This window comes from Gorilla gorilla, chromosome 4, assembly GCF_029281585.2.
Source record: "Gorilla gorilla gorilla isolate KB3781 chromosome 4, NHGRI_mGorGor1-v2.1_pri, whole genome shotgun sequence".
NCBI lineage: Eukaryota > Metazoa > Chordata > Mammalia > Primates > Hominidae > Gorilla > Gorilla gorilla.
Window position 1 is genome coordinate 65,418,886 of NC_073228.2, and position 16,716 is coordinate 65,435,601.

Here is a 16,716-nt window from a genome sequence, read left to right on the forward strand (position 1 = left end):
ACAAAGAGACATCATGGTTCATTAGAAGACATGACCAAAATCAACTAGGGAAGGGCAGCGGTCAAAGACTTTATTCTCTTGAAGAAGGGGTTCTTGGGGGCTGTAAGCAGCAGGCAGAAGACTTTATTGCATGTGTGGTTAGGAGACAGTGACCAACAGTTTTCACTGGGAACTGGGATCAAGAGTGACCCAACCTCCTACTCATGCACCTCTCTCCCTGTCTCTTTACCTTTTACATCTTTCTCTCTCTCTCTCTCTCCCTTCTCTTCTTCTCAGCCTCCTCTGTCTCTCTCCCCATCTCTCTTCCTCTCGCTCTCACTCCCTTCTCCTCTCTCTCTCTGTCTTTCATCTCCACTTCTCTCTCCCTCCTCATCTCCCTCCCTGCCACTGTTCAGGCTCCTGGGGCCCCACCTGGACAGGCACACACAGGAGTCTTAGGCCACCTTTCAGGGCACATGCACAGGGCTACAGAAGCTGGTCCCCCACCTCCCAGCACCCTCAAAGTCAGGGGTGTGGGACCTTGCACTCTAAGAAGCAGAAGCTGCAGGTCACCCCTGGCTCAAGTGGTGCATCTGCCAGGCTGCCAGCTTCCATCCTGTGATCTGCTGAGACCACAGCAGAGGACACCTGAAAAGGCCCTGGCCTGCACCAGGGTGGGAGTAGGGGTGAATTTGGGGGTGGGGGTAGGGATGACAGCAGCCACTGCAAACCAGTCCCTGGGCTGCTTCCTGTCCTGCACGTGGCCCGGCAAAGCCTCCTCTCCCACCCCTCTCCCACCATCTCCACCCCTAGGCTGCCCCAGACCCAGGCCCCAGAAGTCTCCCTGGATCCAGGAACTAAGGGCAACCACTGGGTTCTGCTGCCACAGGGATGAGTCAGCTGCCCCCTCTGGGTGCTGACCAACCTTGGCTCTTACTTATGCCCCACCCCAAACCAGCCACACACCACCCCCACCAGCATAACCACCTCCTCCTGACTTTAACCCTGACAGCACTGCTTCCTGGTAACCTTCCCCCTCCCACCATGGTCCAGGCAAGCCCAAAGGCCAGCATCCTCCACCCACCCTTCCTGGGGGCCACTCTACTCTCTGTTTGCTCAGATGTCTTAATCTGGCTTTAACAAGATGAAACAGCAGGGATGAGCCCCCAGCCTCTCCCAGGAAGATTTGGCAAAATGCTGTTCATTTAGAAGCAGGGGCAGTGATGGGGCCTAAGGATGACCCCAGGCTTGTCACCCAAGGAGTAAGAAGGGCAAGGAGCCAGGTTTCCTGCCCTTACCCTGGGAGGACATGGCCAGAGCTCCACAAGGCCCTGTGGGGGGCTGGCAGGAGAGCAGATCCACTCTCCTCTTGAGGAATCAGCCACCACCCCCAGGAAGCAGCAGATGGGGGTGCACTGATAGAGCCCCCGAGTGCTATAGAGCAGGGTCAGCAGATCTGCACACATCCTCAGCCCCAGGGGAGCTGCAAGACCGGCTGAGACCCTGATAGGTTTGGCTCTGTGTCCCCACTCAAATCTCATCTGGAATTGTAATCCTCCGGTGTCAAGGGAGGAACCTGGTGGGAGGGGATTGGATTTGGGGACAGTTCTTCCCCCCACCCCGTGCTGTTCCCCTGATAGTGAGTGAGTTCTCAGGAGAGCTGTTGGTTTTAAAGTGTGGCACTTCGTTGTTCTCCACTCACTCCCTCCTGTCGCCTTGTGAAGAAGGTGCCTGCTTCCCCTTCGCCTTCTGCCATGATTGTAAGTTTCCTGAACTGCAAGTCAATTAAGCCTCTTTCCTTTATAAATTACCCAGTCTCAGGTATTTCTTTATAGCAATGTGAAAACAAACTAACACAGACCCCTTCCCTGAGATGCCTTCTCCTTAGGCCACCAGCTGCCCCCATGCTCCTCCTCTGCCCCCTGGTCTTCATTTCCCCTCACTAGGCCCAAGTGACTCACAGGGCCAGCCCCAGCCCCATTCTACTGCAGGCCTGTGTGGCTGCTGGAGAGGCCGGGCTCCTTTCCTCATCCCGAGGCTGCCTGATATGCTCTCTGGATCCTGGAGGAATCTGACCCACATCCTCATACTAGTGCAACTTCTTCCAAAACTCAAAGCTGGACAACGTGAGCTGGTCTTTTTTCTTGTCTCCACTTGCTAGGGTTGTCACTGGGACAGTCCTAGAGTTGCTGGGGGGAGAATGGATGAATGGATGGATGAATGGACAGTATTCCAGGGAGGATGTCCCTGTGTGTCCTGAACTAGGCCCTTCCTTTGATGAGAAGCCTTCCTGAGTGAGTTTATACAGTCATCCCTTGGTATCCATGGAGGATTATTTCTAGGGTCCCCGGGGATGCCAAAATCCATGGATGCTCAAGTCTCTGATATAACATGGCTTAGTATTTACATATAACCTATGCACATCCTCTTGTATACATTAGACCATCTCTAGATTAGTTATGATACATAATACAATGCAGCTGCTATATAAATGGTTGTGATACTGTATTGTTTAGGGAATGATGACAGGAACAAAGTCTACACATGTTCAGTATAGACAACTATCCAATTTCATTTCTGAATATTTTCCATCTGCTATTGGCTGAATCCACAGATGCAGAACTCCCAGATATGAGGGCCAAGTGTGCTTTGAGAGTAGGGTGGGTGAGGTTGCTAATGAGTACAGGGGAGCAGGTGTCAATCAGGAGGGCACTGCATTGGGGCATCAGGACACCCTGTTTCAGGACTTGAGCCTCCAGGTTTGGATGGCACAAGAAGGCTCAGCCCAGGCCAAAGCCCTCCCCTTGAATGTTCTTTTTTATCCCAAGCTCTTTCTGGCTCCTGGAATTTGGCATCACCTAGGCCTTGGGTGGAAGGACAGATGAGCCAGATTTTAGATAACATGTCTAGAAGAGTGAGCCTCTACTGTGTGCCGGGCACTTTCCCCACAGGATCCTCTAGTGGGAATAGCCAAGGATCATGGAGAGAAATACCCAATTAAAATATCAGAAATAAAAAAAGAGATACCATTAGAGATACTAAAAAGACCATTAGAGATACTAAAAAGATCATTAGGTAATAGTATTAGCACTTTTCTTCTGAGATTCAACAACAGCAGTCACTTCCCTCCATCCCTATGTGTATCACAGGGCCACCCTGCTCAGGGAGGGCTGAGGTCAGGGAGCACCCATGGATGCTCTGATGCTGGCCTGGGTCCCCGGGGGTGACAGTGACAAGGAACTGGGTGCACACATGAGTGGGGCAGCCAGGCCTGGCCAGAGAAGCAACACATGCATGCACAGATGTGTTTACCCACTTACAAGTGTGCATGCACATGTGCAAACACATTGCAGGCAGGCATGTTGACGCCTCAGGCAGTGGAGGATGCTGACTCTGGGCCCTGCTGACCCAGGCAAGGCCCCATTGTGATGCCTGCCATGACCTCAGAATGTCACTGGTGCTTATTACCCGTCCATTGTCCGGCCTGCCTCTATGTTCTACAGCAGCTACACACACACAGTGGTATCTGTGAGCAGCTCTGTGGACTCAAAGGTTTTCTCCATGAGAGGCAGAGCCCAGGCCAGCTGATTCATCAGTATCAGGTGAGTGTGACCTGCTCTCTTCCCTCCATGCTGACTTGGGGACTGTGGCTACAGTGTGGGCGGTGCTGGCTTCTAGGCAGCTGCCGAGGAAGGTGACCCCTGAGCACTCACCAGGTACCCACTCTACACTGCCCATGTAGACAATTGTCTCTTTTGTCCTCATGGTGGCTCCTGAATGTACCCATTTGGCAGTTGAGACATCTGGGGTCAGAGAGGCAGTAACCAGCCCAGGAATCCAGGCATGACCCTGGGTTTTGCTCTCAGCCCTGCCCTGTGCTGCACTGGACTTAAGGCCTGAACCCAGTGGCCTCTTTGCCCTAGATCCCAAATTTGTCCAGGGTTTCCGATCCCGATGGGGCAGAGCCTGGCCCTGGCAGAGCCACTGGGATGGATCCACTGTGGGTGGGGTGGAGGGGAGGGCCCTCCGAACACATCTGTGCCCTAAGCTGGGTCTTGATCATCCCTGTGGGACCCACTGGACACACATGGCCCCTTGTCTGGGAGTAGCATGGGGAGCCTTCTGCCTTTGGGCAGCTGTGGAAAATGAAGGAGCCCTGGAGAGCTGGCTGGAGTGAGACTCTTCCATCCTGTTCAAAGGGGTCCAGGAACTGGGGTTCTCCCCAAGTATTTCTTTCTCTGTCTGATCCTCTCAAGGCCTTGCCCTCCTTTTGCCCCAAGTGTTCCCAGAAGGGACAGTCCATCTAGGTGTTCTCCAGGACCAAAGACCCACTGTTCTTCCTCAGTGACCCAGGAAAATGAATCCCCTTCCTGTATGGACAGCTCAGAATGGTGGAGTCCACTGTCCCTCCCTGAGAGATGTGGTTTCCACGAGCACAGGGGCTGCTTTGGAGACAGTAGATTATTTTCATCCCCAAAACCAAACACCCTCCTGCTCAACTGGTGTTGTTCCTAAAGTGGCTTCACTGTTCAGACTGAAGGACCATGATAATCCAAGTGATGAGTGGAGTAGAACCAAGCAGTCAGGAGAGGTCTTGTTCCCCATAGGAAGCTGAATATCTCTGTGGTCCCTGAGCATCCCAGGAGGCCGATTGTACAGAGACCTCTGGTCTCTGTCCCCAGTCTGCCTCCACATCCCTGGAAGAGCCCATCATGGGCCCTTCACCCTTGGCAGATGGACACCATTGAACCTGCCAGGCCAAATGTGTGCGCGTTTCACGGCATCTGGGGACAATGGGATTCTCTGTCCAGGTCCCACTGTTCTCAAGTCCTTGGGAAGATGCCCACCCCTGCTTGAGGCTTTAGACCCCAGAGACCTGTGCAGTTGTGGGCCACTGGGGCTGGCCCTTTTTCACCTGGATGCAGTGGTGGAAGGGGGGTTATGCAGCCAGGCAGCATCTGGGAACCGGGCAGGAGCAGTTCAGGTGTTCTCCGAAGCTCTCGGGTACAGTGTAATCTTTAGACAATTTTGTCTCACAGGATGGACATGGTAGAGGATGCGGATACTTTGCAGGAGTGAGGGGACATCATTATGAAGCATGAGAAGGTAGAGGGCAGTCTGCTCCCTGGAGGGAGGCCTCCTCCAGTGCACCCTGGTGAAAGGGTCCTGGGCTCCCTAGGAGCACAGAGCGGGGACAGGTGGCCAATACACAAAGGCCCTTTCACCCTGTACTTTGGACCCCTCACCAAGGCTCCCGCTGGGTTGCAGGGACACCAAGCTGGGCTGCCAGCAGACATGGGGCCTGTGCCTGTTGGAATCTACAGCAGTGCTGATTGCTTTGGGATTCTGCAGTGAGTCCTCTGTGCTCCCCTCAGCCCCTAAAGCACCTATCTCAGCTCAGGGATGGGTTTGCTTTTACAAAGGCCTTTCTGAGGCAGAATATGTCTCCCTAGGTCAAGCCAACCTCCTTTCCAGGGTCGGAACTCCTTCCTGGCTCCCCTGCCGGTCCAGCCTGAGGTTGCTGTTAGGCCAGTGGTGTGGGGCCCATCGAGGGAGCGGGTGGGAATGGAGAGGGGGCTAGGTCAGGCCCCTGGGCTCTCAGCAGTTCTGTCTCTGAGTTAGCACAAGAGGAGGGGGGCAGCCTGAGGGTCTGGCCCTGTTCACTTGGAGACAACCCCAGTGAGATCCAAGCGTTGTGGCCACAGGGTGAGGGGAGGCCTGATCCAGCCTCGGGGCTGTTGTCCAGCAGGTCTCTGAGAGCCCACCTTCCCCTGTTCACCCCCATTTCCCTAGAGCTACAGCCCTCACTGTACCCATGGGGAAGGGCGAAAGGCATGGGGACAGTAGGGGCTGTGGCCTTAGGGGAATGGGGGAGAAGATGGGCAGGGCCCTATTCTGGGCATCTCATGGAGAGCCAGGGAGGCAGCAGAGCTTGTGGCTAATGACCGTGGGTCTGGTGCTGGGAAGGGATCTGGGGCCAGGTAAGAGGAGCCCAGCCCAGAGCCCATCCCTCAGGGATCATAGGATGGAGAGATGGAGGATCACGGGGTAAGTAGTGTGGTAGGGAGCTTATGAGCCATGCCACTTCTGAAATGCAGTGTGTGTGGCTTGGGTGCAGGGAGAGGCAGGTGGACCCTGGGAGGTCAGATGCTGTAAGGGCCTTGGGACTCTCAAGTGGGATGGGCCCCTGGTGCACCCAGGGTGTACCAGGCAGGTCTCAGAACAGGCTCCCGAGACTGGTCACTCCTTGAGGGATTACTGTCAGGGCCTGGTCACCCACACTGGGTGGCCCCCATCCCATCCAAGGGCTGACCTTTCTCAGCTCCAGCAGAAAGCACCACCTCCAGTCCAGGAGGGGCAGACCCATTGTGCAGCCTGACCACCCGCCACACCAGGGGCCCCAATAACCCTGGCCAGGCTGGCTCTCTACTCTCTCTTCTCCCAGGTCCTGGCCCCTCCTGCGAGTCAGTCCCACAGGAAGGCCCTTGTCCTCCCTTCCCTGTGCCTTCCCCCGGGATGAGCCCTGAGCTGGATGGGACAGAGCCAGTCCTTTCTGGGGGTTGACTCCCTGACCCGGATGACTCCAGACCCTGTGCAAGTCCTCAGCTCTGCCTGGGTTCCCTTACAGTGAGACGGAGCTGCCCCCTGTCACTACCTGGAAGGCGAAGGTAAGAGCCTGATCCATCGGGGCCTGGTCCCGGGATGGGGGACTCAGTGGGTGGTTGATGAGGCAGAGGAGGCAGCAGGTCTGGGCAGTGGCAGGTGAGGGCAACACACTGTCACTGGGAGGGGCAGCTGTTCCTGCTGGACCTGACCCCAGGTTGTTGTATCTCTGGCAGTTTGATGAAATTCCAAAGTGAGAACCACAGTCATGGTATGGGGGTGGCTGCCCACTTGTGTTAGGACCCCACCTAGAGGCTGGGACCTGACCTACAACTGGTGTGTCTGTGGCCTGAGGATGGCACGTCCCGGGGTCCCAAGGCCAGCCCACTAGTGCTCATTTGCTCAAAGGCCCTCAGCCCTTAGGGTCTGCCCTTCCCTGGCTCCTTCCAGCTGGGTCCTACCAAGGCTTCAGAGCCCAAGACCCAGCATCCATGGGCCACTCCGGGAAGCCTGGCAGCTCCGCTAACTCCAACATTCCTCATTTGACAGCAAATGTGGCAGGAGATGAGATGAAAGAGCAAGTGGATGGAAATGCTGGGAGAATGGGAGACATATCAGAACAGCAAAAAAGTAATGTGTGGAGGGAGAGGCCCCCGGAACCACTCTCTGCAGAGACAGGGGACAGGCACCCATGGCTGTGTCCTCTCAGAGGACGAATGGCACACTGTCCTCACCCAGAGGACCACAGGCCTGGTTGCCAGCTTTGCTGCCCATTTGTGCAAGCATCACCTTGCTTGGAGGGAATCTGAATCCAGGGATGGAGACCCCTGGAGCTCGGAGTAGGGATGCCTCCTGGTGACCCGAAAGGAGGAAAAGGTCCAGATCAGAGTTCAGGACTCTGAGTGCCTGCACACTCTTTCAATCCTGGGAAGGGAGACCCTGTGCCAGCTTGACCTCACATCTACTGAGGAATCATGGGGCCAAAACCAAAGATTTCCAGAATCCTCAGGCTCTGGTCCTCACTGGGGTTGTCCTGTGGCATGTGATACCAGATAGTTTTCTGCCCACAGCTGATTGAGTGAGTGTATAAAGGCATTCCCATGAATGTCCAGGGCCAACTGTGGTCAGGCCTCCTGAACATTCAGGAAAGCAAGGCAAAAAATCCCAGAAAATACCAGGCACACTCAGCCAGACACAACAAACAGGCCAGCCATGTCAGGGAGCCAGGTCTCCAGCTGGAGGGAACATCAAGCCCAGGCTTTGGGGGGTGGGGGGGTGGTCAGATGCACATCCTGGGCACAGATGGTGACATAGTCACCACAGACGAACTCAGCTCTCGTGACCCTCCCCGGCTTCAGAAACAAGCCAAAAAGCAGCTTTCTGCAGAAGGAAATCTTTCTTCTTTCCTTCCTTCCAGAAGGGCTGACTGTGGGCTGGCTGCCATTTGGGGCAGAGAGTTTTCCATCTATTCTGAGCCTGCTTCCTCCTCTTGGCCCTGCCCTACAGGTCATGAAGGAGAAGGGCAAGAGGTCCTCTGGACACACCCACCAGATCGACCTGGACATGAGCCGGACATTAAGGAACCACCTGTTCTTCAGGGACCGATATGGAGTCAAGTAAGCCTATGGGAGCCACAGGGTCCCAGTGGAGATGGGGTGAACCAGAGGGATGGGGACTTCCCTGGAGCAGAAGCCAGGGTCACCCAGGAGGGATGACAGAGCTGCCAAGAGCTCTCCTGTACCAGGGAGCAGCTGGTACCATGGACCGAGCACCTCCCAGGTTCCAAGCCCTGGGCCAGACTGGAACACGTGGGGCCAGAACCCAGGAGGATCCTGAGGAGACAGACGGCAGCAAAGAAAATCATGCACAATGGTGAAAAGTGCTCTCCCTGACCCACAGGGACCCATGGTAGGACCCACGGGAGGGCAGCAGGATGGAGGGCCCATGAGCTTCCCCAGGCAACACTGACAGCACCAAAAGCTGGGGGAGCTTGGGGTCCTGGAAACTCTCATCCAGGTCTGCTGGGAACATCCCACGGCACAGCCACTTTGGCAGCCAGTTGCGCAGTGGCTCACAAAGTTCAATGGACTTGAAGCACATGTCCCCAAAGTGTCACCGATATTGAACCCACTGATTTGAAAACTGATGTCCACATGAAACCTGCATGCCACATTCACTGCTTGATTCATCGACACTCACATATGGAGGCTACGGGAATGACCTTCAACACGGGAACGCAGAGAGGAAGGGTGGTCCTCCCTTCAAATGGCAGAAGATTCAGAGAGAAAAGGGAACGATCTAGTGATGCCCACATGAACATGGGTGGATCCTAGATGCATTTTGCTAAGGGAAAGAAGCCAGGCCCAATAAGCTACCACAGTAGGATTCCCATTCCTAGGCCATTCTGGAAAAGGCCAAACCATAGGGACCGAGAACTGGTCTGGGTGGCCAGATGCTGACGGATCAGGGAGAGGCTGGCTGCATAGGGGCCACCCTGGAGACTTGGAGGATGAAGGAGTCACTCCAGGAGGGGCTGGAGCAGTGGCCAGGAGATTCTGCACATTGGTTTAGAACCCTCTTTGCCCTGCAGTGCCCTGCATCCCCAGCCCAGAGGTTAGGCTCACCCCTAGCCTACAGGAAGCCCAGGAGGGTCCCTGCAGGCCACACAAGCAAGACCCTCTGCCCAAGAGGGGTCATCCCAGGGCAGAGGCTGGGGCTCAGGCCCAGCCTCATGGGCAGACTGGGCAAGGATCCAACTTGGGAGGGCTCAGGGATGCCTCAAGCCCCGGGCAAGCCCCTATCTCCAGAAGCCACATCCCCACTGAAATGAGTGCCCCCCCATGAGGAGCCGCAAGACCTTGTCTGACCCAGTGTCCTGGAGGGGTCAGGTGACCCTCATGGGGAAGGTCACTGACTCTGGAGACTGAAGCCCCAATGGGCGCAGCTCGAGCCACCAACCCCAGCCTGGAAGGGCCAGGTCCTCCCATGCCTGCTGTCCCCACAGATCTCTCTTGGGCTCACCCTGCACCTCTGGGACATGTATTTGCTGGAAGGGGAACAGGCGTTGATGCCGATAACAAGCATTGCCTTTAAGGTTCAGAGGAGTAAGTCCACGTGTGGGCAGTGAGGCCTGGGGAGCACTGGGGTCAGACCCTGACTGGCCCAAGGGCAGCTTCCTCACACTGTTCTCATGATCCTCTGTTCTGGCCCAGAAGGAGGTCTGTCCGGGTGGGCTGGGCAGGGCACAATGACACCAAGTCCATCCCCCACATGACCCAGATGAAAGTCAGGAGTGTAGTGAGCACTTTTTTGCCCAGGCTACCCCCCAGCCACAGCCTTCCGTGCATATCTGGACCCCTGGAGTGGCCATGAAAGTATCCAGCACCACCCAGTGGGAGACTGAAGTGGCCATGGGGTGTGGGCTCTGACCTCTCCCAGGGAACTCTCCGGGCCTGATGCCCACCCTGTCCCTACAGCGCCTCATGAAGACATCCAGGTCTGGCCTGTGGGCACCTTTTCGAGACCAGTTATTTCATACCTGAGCCACGGATGATGATCCTGTTCTGAAACACCTTCGGGCCTCTATGAAGAAACTAACAAGGAAGCATGGGGACCTGCCACCCCCAGGTGGGCTCCAGTACCAGGTCCCCTCCTGAATCACCTTCTGGGGCAGTCAATAGTGGGGGAGTGCCCAGGACCCCCAATCCTACTACCTGGGTCTTCCTCTTCACCTTTTCTTCCTCCTCTTCTTCCTGGACTCTAAGAAAGTACACGAGGCCCACCGGTCCTCAGGGCAGGCGCTCAGTGCGTGTGTACGGAACTTGCTGTGCAGGAGGGGGATGTGGGCAAGACCCTCCAACAAGCCCCCTCCCACTTTCCATGGTGGCCCGCTCTCCCCCTCACAGGGCCCTCAAGGGCACTGGAGGAGCCAGACCCATTTGTGGGAGCCCCCACCCCTCCCTGAGAGCACCCACAGCCTCAGAGAGCAGCAGAGGCCCCTCACTCCTGCAGACCCCTCTAAGGGTGCCAGGACAACAAGCCTTGAGCCAGGGAGACAAGGGAATTGGGTGTTCCTGACCCCCAGAGCATTCAAGGAGAGGGCACAGGCAGGACCCCGGGCCCAGAGCCAGAGCCAAGAGTTCAGCCAGGTGTGGGAACGGTCAGTCCTGGCATGGACTGAGCAGCCCAGGAGGGCAGAGGGTGACTCATGTCTGGGCCCAGTCACCCACTGTGGAGACAGGTCCCCATGTGAGGTGGCAAGGGGGCTGGGTAACAGCCAAGGCTCCTCCTACCTGAGTTCTGACAGGGGGCCATATGCCAGGCCCAACAGCCCTGGATAAGGTTGTGTGGCAGGAAGCCTTCAACCTCTCTGAACCCTGGGGGGCAGTCCCAGGAGCCAACTGCCATGCCCCAACATCTTCCCCACCCCAGGCAGCACACCCCCCTCCCTCGGGGATCAGCAGACTACAGGCGTGTCCTCAGTGTCAGATCACGGGGGCCACACAGAGACTCCGAGGACTCCAGAGACCCAGGCAGGTGAACTCAGGCCTCAATATACATCAGCTGCTCTAGCTGAATTTTGTTCAAACTCAGTGAACATCTGCTCTACAGGGTGCATGTGAAAGGGGCAAGAATGAGTAAGCTGCAGATAAAGAAGACAGAACACAGGGGGTCTGTCTAAGCTCTATCCCCTGCCTTCAGCACTGATGAAGCAAATCCAATACTTAGGGAATGGTGGCCACATGCTTGGCCAGCCCCGGGCTCTAAGGATCTGACAGTGAGTGACACAGAGCCAGGCCTTGCCCTTGGGGAGCTCTCCAGCATACACCTCCCTCTCCTCTCCCAGCACCCTGCAAAGCAGGCGTCAATGCCATTGTTAATGCACAGAGGAGGAACCTGACTGTTAGAGAGGTTGATGGGTTTTCCAGGGTCACACGGCTTCTGGGAGACGGATGTGACCCTGAGGACAGGGCACAGGCCAGTGTAATGCCACAATGGGATGAGCTGTGATCTGTGCTGTGTAGAGGCCTAGGCTAAGGTGGGAATGACGGATGACCAGGTCAGCCAGGTCGCTGAAAACACTCTTGGGTCCTCACCTGCCAGCTCCCAGGACTCCGGAACTGCCAGGAGAGTGGTGGCAGGTCCCCCATCCTCAGCTGGGTGGGCCTGGATAGAACAGCAAGGCGATGGCACATTTCCCCAGCCATTCCCTCCAGGCACAGCTGTGACCTGCTCATTCCAATTTCGTGGAAATATTTCCACACACACAAAACTGTAAATAGCAATGGATGTGCTGAGAGGAGTTTGGACATAGGATAGGCAGTATTTTACAGGCAGAGCATCCAGGGCTTCCTGACGGGTTAGCTTCAGGGCTTGAGCAAGGAAGGAGAACCGAGGACAATGTGTTCAAATCTGTTCACTCACCTCCTCCGTGCCACACCTGTGCCGGGCACTGGAAGAGACAGATGAGCACAGAAGCCCTGGCCTGGGGGAGGTGTGGGAGGAAGCCCAGAGCATCTACTGGGAGCTGAGGGCTGATGTCCACCTGGGTACCATCCAGGTTCTCTGCATGGACAAGTACAGGCTAGAAGAGCTGCCTGGAGGAGGCACAGCTGTTGCTGGTGGAGACCAGCACATTTGGGAATGGAGACTGCCCCAGCAATGGAGAGGTGGGTGGCCTGAGGTCTGGCTGGTCTAGGAGGTTGTAGGGTGTGGGAGGACCCAGGAAAGGGTCCGGGGAATGAAGCAGGTCCTACAGAGGGCATTTGGGAGTCAGTGCTCAGGCCATCTGGGTCACTCAGGTCATTTGCCGGCCTCCATCGTAATTATTGCCATATGGGAGTGCCACCTTTCCTATGACATATTTAATATATTTCTGTGAATGGCCTACCTGTTTGTATTTACAAATTCATGTTTAAAGGAAACTTGTGTCACTCTCACAAATGGAAAGCAGCAAAACATAAATTCAATGAAAACAAAATGAAGTTAATGAATTTTAGCTAGATACTATTCCCTGGCCAAGGCCTGTTCTTTCTTTGTTTTTTAAAAAGAGTACTAGGCAATGAGAGAGGCATTAAAGGTCTATTAGCACCAACTCAAGACTGTCTCTCCAGTGCTCAAAAGAATGAAAATGTAATTGAAGGGGAATAACTAAAAAATAAATTATGGAAAAGGGAGTAAATACTCACCATGGGATTTGACGCTGGTTCTGCTGGGTCACATACCTCCTGGAATCATCTTGGCTTCCTGGAAAGCCAGCCTTATTTCAGAGACTGTAGGACCAATTGTTGTTGCTTTTACCAGGTTCCAAACAAGAAGATAGAATCACGGCCTATTAGGATGCCCTCTGGAGATGCCCAGGGCTGGATGGGAGGGGGCCAGTCTATTCTGGGTCTCCCACCAGGGGACAGGGCCCACACGAGTTGCTACAGTTTAGCTGTAGTGAGAGACAAGCTAAAATTCTCACCTGACAACCAGGTCCTTGGCCAGGTGGCCCCATATGTAAACCAACTTCCATTGTGGGCCAGGAGCCATCTCCTGCCAGCTGTGGCCAGTTTTCCAGAGGAATGGAAAAAGCGGTGTTTTTTTTTCATCTTGGCCTGAGAACTCTGTCATTTCCTTTCTTTCTAGAAACTGAAGAAATCCCTCTTCATGCTGAAAGAGCTCACCAACAAATTCAGGTAAAACTTTTTCCCTCCTCCTGCACCTTCTAACCTTGCCCTGAGGAACCAAAATCTGGCTCAGGGGATGGAACTGGTGCGCATATGGGGTCTTCTCAGAGCTGACCAGGCACAGAGGGACCCTGGGCCAGAGGATTGCCCTCGGAGTGTGTCACGGGTTAAGCCACAGAAAGCAAGTCCCTCTCACAGGTCTGCAGGCCAAGCATGGGGTGGTCATGGGAGTTGGTGACAAGGCTCAGGGGTTGGGAGGACTAGAAGAGGCTGCAGCTCCATGCTCCAGCTGGATGGGGAGAGTCTGGGGCTGGTCCTCCAGGCTGTTGGTGCTGAGTGCTGGGTGCCAGGTGCTGCTTGCATGGGACACGAGTCTCTGTGTGTTTCCTTGGGCAGGTATGCCATGTTTGGCCTCAGCTCCAGCAAGTACCCTCAGTTCTGTGCCTTTGCTCATGACCTTACCCAGTAGCTGTCCCACCTGGGGGCCTCTCAGCTCACCCCAGTGGGGGAAGAGGATGAGCTCAGTGGGCAGAGGATGCCTTCTGCAGCTGGGCCATGCAAACCTTCAAGGTCGGTTCCCAGCCAGAGCTGCTCCACAGCAGGGACATGACAGGGTGCGTTCAACCTAAGACATCTGTACTGAGTGTCCCAGGTGCCATGACCTCTGCCCGTGGTCCTGTAGATGTGGTCCCAGGCATGGGCCAGGGCCACAGGCCTGAGGGCTTAGGTCACGGCTGCTCTCCCTCAGCCCCCTAGAAGAGCTCCACCTTGTGCACACAACTCTGGGGGAGAAGGTGGCACAGATACCTCCCTGCCCTTAGGGAGCTTCTAGTTTAAGGTCTCCCCCACTGACTACCTAGGTCACCTTTTAACTACTGTGTCTGTTTCAGTCTCACAGCCATAGAGAGCCTGGGGACAGGCACCACACAGCGGCAGATCCACTTTGGATCCACTCAGTATCTCCATAGCTCTTTACTGCTATGGTTGGCCCCAGTCATTTAGGGAACTCATCACTCATGCAGAGTGTCACTCAGCAGTGGTGCTTAGGAGCATCAGCTTGCATTGGGGCAGGCTTGGTTCCAAAGCCCGGGCCTCCTCCATGTGGTTCCACAACAGGAAAAGGGAACAATCAGACCTCTTCCAGTGTGGTCATGAGGATACAAGAAGATCATGTCAATATTGGCATTCATAATGGCCAGACACTGTGGCGCATGCCTGTAATCCCAGCAATTTGGGAGGCTGAGGTGGGCAGATCACATGAGCCCCAGAATTTGAAACCAGCCTGGACAACATGGCAAAACCAGTCTCTTCTGAAAATACAAAAAATTGGCTGGGCTTAGTGGTGCACATCTGTAGTCTCAGCTACTTGGGAGGCTGAGGTGGGAGGATTGCTTGAACCCAGGGAGGCTGAGGCTTCAGTGAGCTATGATGACACCACTGTACTCCAGCCTGGGTGACAGAGCGATACCCTGTCTCAAAACAAAAACAAAGGCAAAACAACATTCAAAATAGTAGCAATAGCTACTATGTGCCAAGCCCGGACACCTCTTTGAGTCCTTGTTGTCACCCTATCAGGTAAGTGTGCTTCGAAGTTACACGAAGCATATGGCTTAGTATCTGGCCCATGGTAAGGGCCTAAAAAGTGGTATCCCCAGTGGTGGGGATGCTGCTGCTACTGCTGACCATTAACCCCCATCTGCTCCACCTTCTTCCAGGCAGCCTGTGAAACATTTGATGTCCGAAGCCAACAGCACATTCAGATCCCCAAGCTCTACACCTCCAATGTGACCTGGGGCTTGCACCACTTCAGGCTCCTGCAGGACTCACAGCCTTTGGACCTCAGCTAAGGGACCTGCTTCTCTGTAGCACATGGGGCTTGTTTGTGTTGGGGTCTGAGCCCTGAGCTCATGGTCAAGGAGAGCCCCAGGTCCTTCTGAACAGAGACAGCTGGCCTCGGGGCCTCCCTCTCACTGCATGCAAGAGCCTGTTAGGGCACAAGACTCAAGGCGCTGAGGGAGGCTGTTTCAGGAGGGAGCCGCAGAAGGATGGTGGAGAGAGAAGGGGACAGCATCTGCCGAGGGCCTACTGTGTGCCAGGCACTGTCCAGGGCTCCTGGCCCACATGGGCAAAGTGAACCTGGACACTCCTCCTGGGAGAAAGGCACAGATGGAGAAATTGCAGTTCAGGGAGGTGAAGCAAGCTGCTAGCCTGTGGCCACTTTGGGATCTGAGCGCCAGCCTTCTAGTCACAAAGGCAGCCAACGGTCATGAAGAAGGCATCACAGAGGCGATTCCAGGCTGTAGTGGTGAACTCTCCACTCTGCACCCCCAGGTGCTGTGCCCTGTGCCCTGATTAGATAGTCCTGAAGGTGTCTACATGTTTAAGATATCCCCAATGTCAACGATGCTCTCCTGTGGATCCCAAGCTGTGGAGATGTCCTGGGACTTTCCATTTTAGGTTCCTAAATTGAATTTCCCAACACCTAGAAGCAACCCAGCTGCCCTGTATCAGACCAAGGACCTTTGTTTGTGATTCAGAAACAGTGGAATAAAAGGAAAGGAAAGAAAACCCCAACAGCCGCCTCAGCAGGATGACCCAAGTGTAGTGCTCTGGTGTCACTGACTCAGACATGTGGGGGCTTCTGCCACCCACGCTCAAGAGCCACTTTGCCGTTTCACCTTCTCTGTGTCCTCCACAGCCCTCAGCAGCATGCACGCCAATAACGTGTTCACCACGAGGCTCAAATCTCGGCAGAATCTACAGAGTCCAACATCCAGGTAAGGGAAAGTGCAGGGCTTCTCGGGTGATGCTCTACTGATTTTATTTTAATGAATGAAAGACCAGAAGAAGTCAGTCTTTGAAGGGAGAGGAGAGGAGCATCTGCTGGCATTAGCAGCCATGCCATCGGTAGGACTGGCTCACCTGGTAACCTGTGGCCACCTGTGCTTTTACATCTACTCTTGGTTAACCACGGGCCACTTTTCCAGCTTGGACTCTAAGCGTCTGTTCCACTTCCTCTCCTTCCTCATTGAACTCTTTCACTAAAAGGAGAGTGCAAGAGAGACTTAAACTGTTTGACTCATTCTTAAGAACTTTCAGGAAAAGCGTTGGCAGGGAAGGAAATTTCCCAGCTCTGGGAAACAAGCCTTGTGGATTATCTGCAGGTTTCATTGATCTGTGCTGTCCTCCCCACATGCATTAAGAAAATTGGCCTTGGTTCTAATAAGAACAGCATTTGTCCTGGTGACAAGGAAAGGTTTCTTCTGATGTCCATTATCTCCAAGAGGGATGCTTTCTCCAGGCAGAGGCTGTGGCCAAGTGCTCGGGGGACTCAGAGGGCTGCGGGGAAGGGGTGAGCCCCTCTCCTCCCCAGAGGGAAGCTCCCAGGGCCCTCTCAAGCACCCCTGGCTGTGGGGATGCTTCCCAAGCTCAGGGTGGCAGCCCAGGCTTGTGGAACCAGCCA

At 55.0% G+C, this 16,716-nt stretch overlaps 1 protein-coding gene and 2 pseudogenes across 2 annotated transcripts in view; 2 read left to right on the forward strand and 1 right to left on the reverse strand.

Moving 5' to 3' along the window:
• LOC101138463 (galectin-9-like) overlaps positions 1–3,744 on the reverse strand; it is a 93,313-nt gene extending 89,569 nt beyond the window's left edge. The window contains 1 exon segment of the mRNA XM_063705970.1: positions 3,617–3,744. Within this exon segment, the coding sequence (XP_063562040.1) occupies positions 3,617–3,744 (128 nt within the window).
• A 1,275-nt stretch (positions 3,745–5,019) lies between these two features.
• Positions 5,020–8,202, forward strand: LOC109026764 (ubiquitin carboxyl-terminal hydrolase 6-like; annotated as a pseudogene).
• A 1,220-nt stretch (positions 8,203–9,422) lies between these two features.
• On the forward strand, positions 9,423–10,659 carry LOC115934596 (Putative TBC1 domain family member 29; annotated as a pseudogene). Its single transcript, XR_008679807.2, has 4 exons — positions 9,423–9,488; positions 9,587–9,686; positions 10,161–10,209; positions 10,488–10,659. The product of XR_008679807.2 is annotated as a Putative TBC1 domain family member 29 (transcript).
• Positions 10,660–16,716: the final 6,057 nt, after the last annotated feature.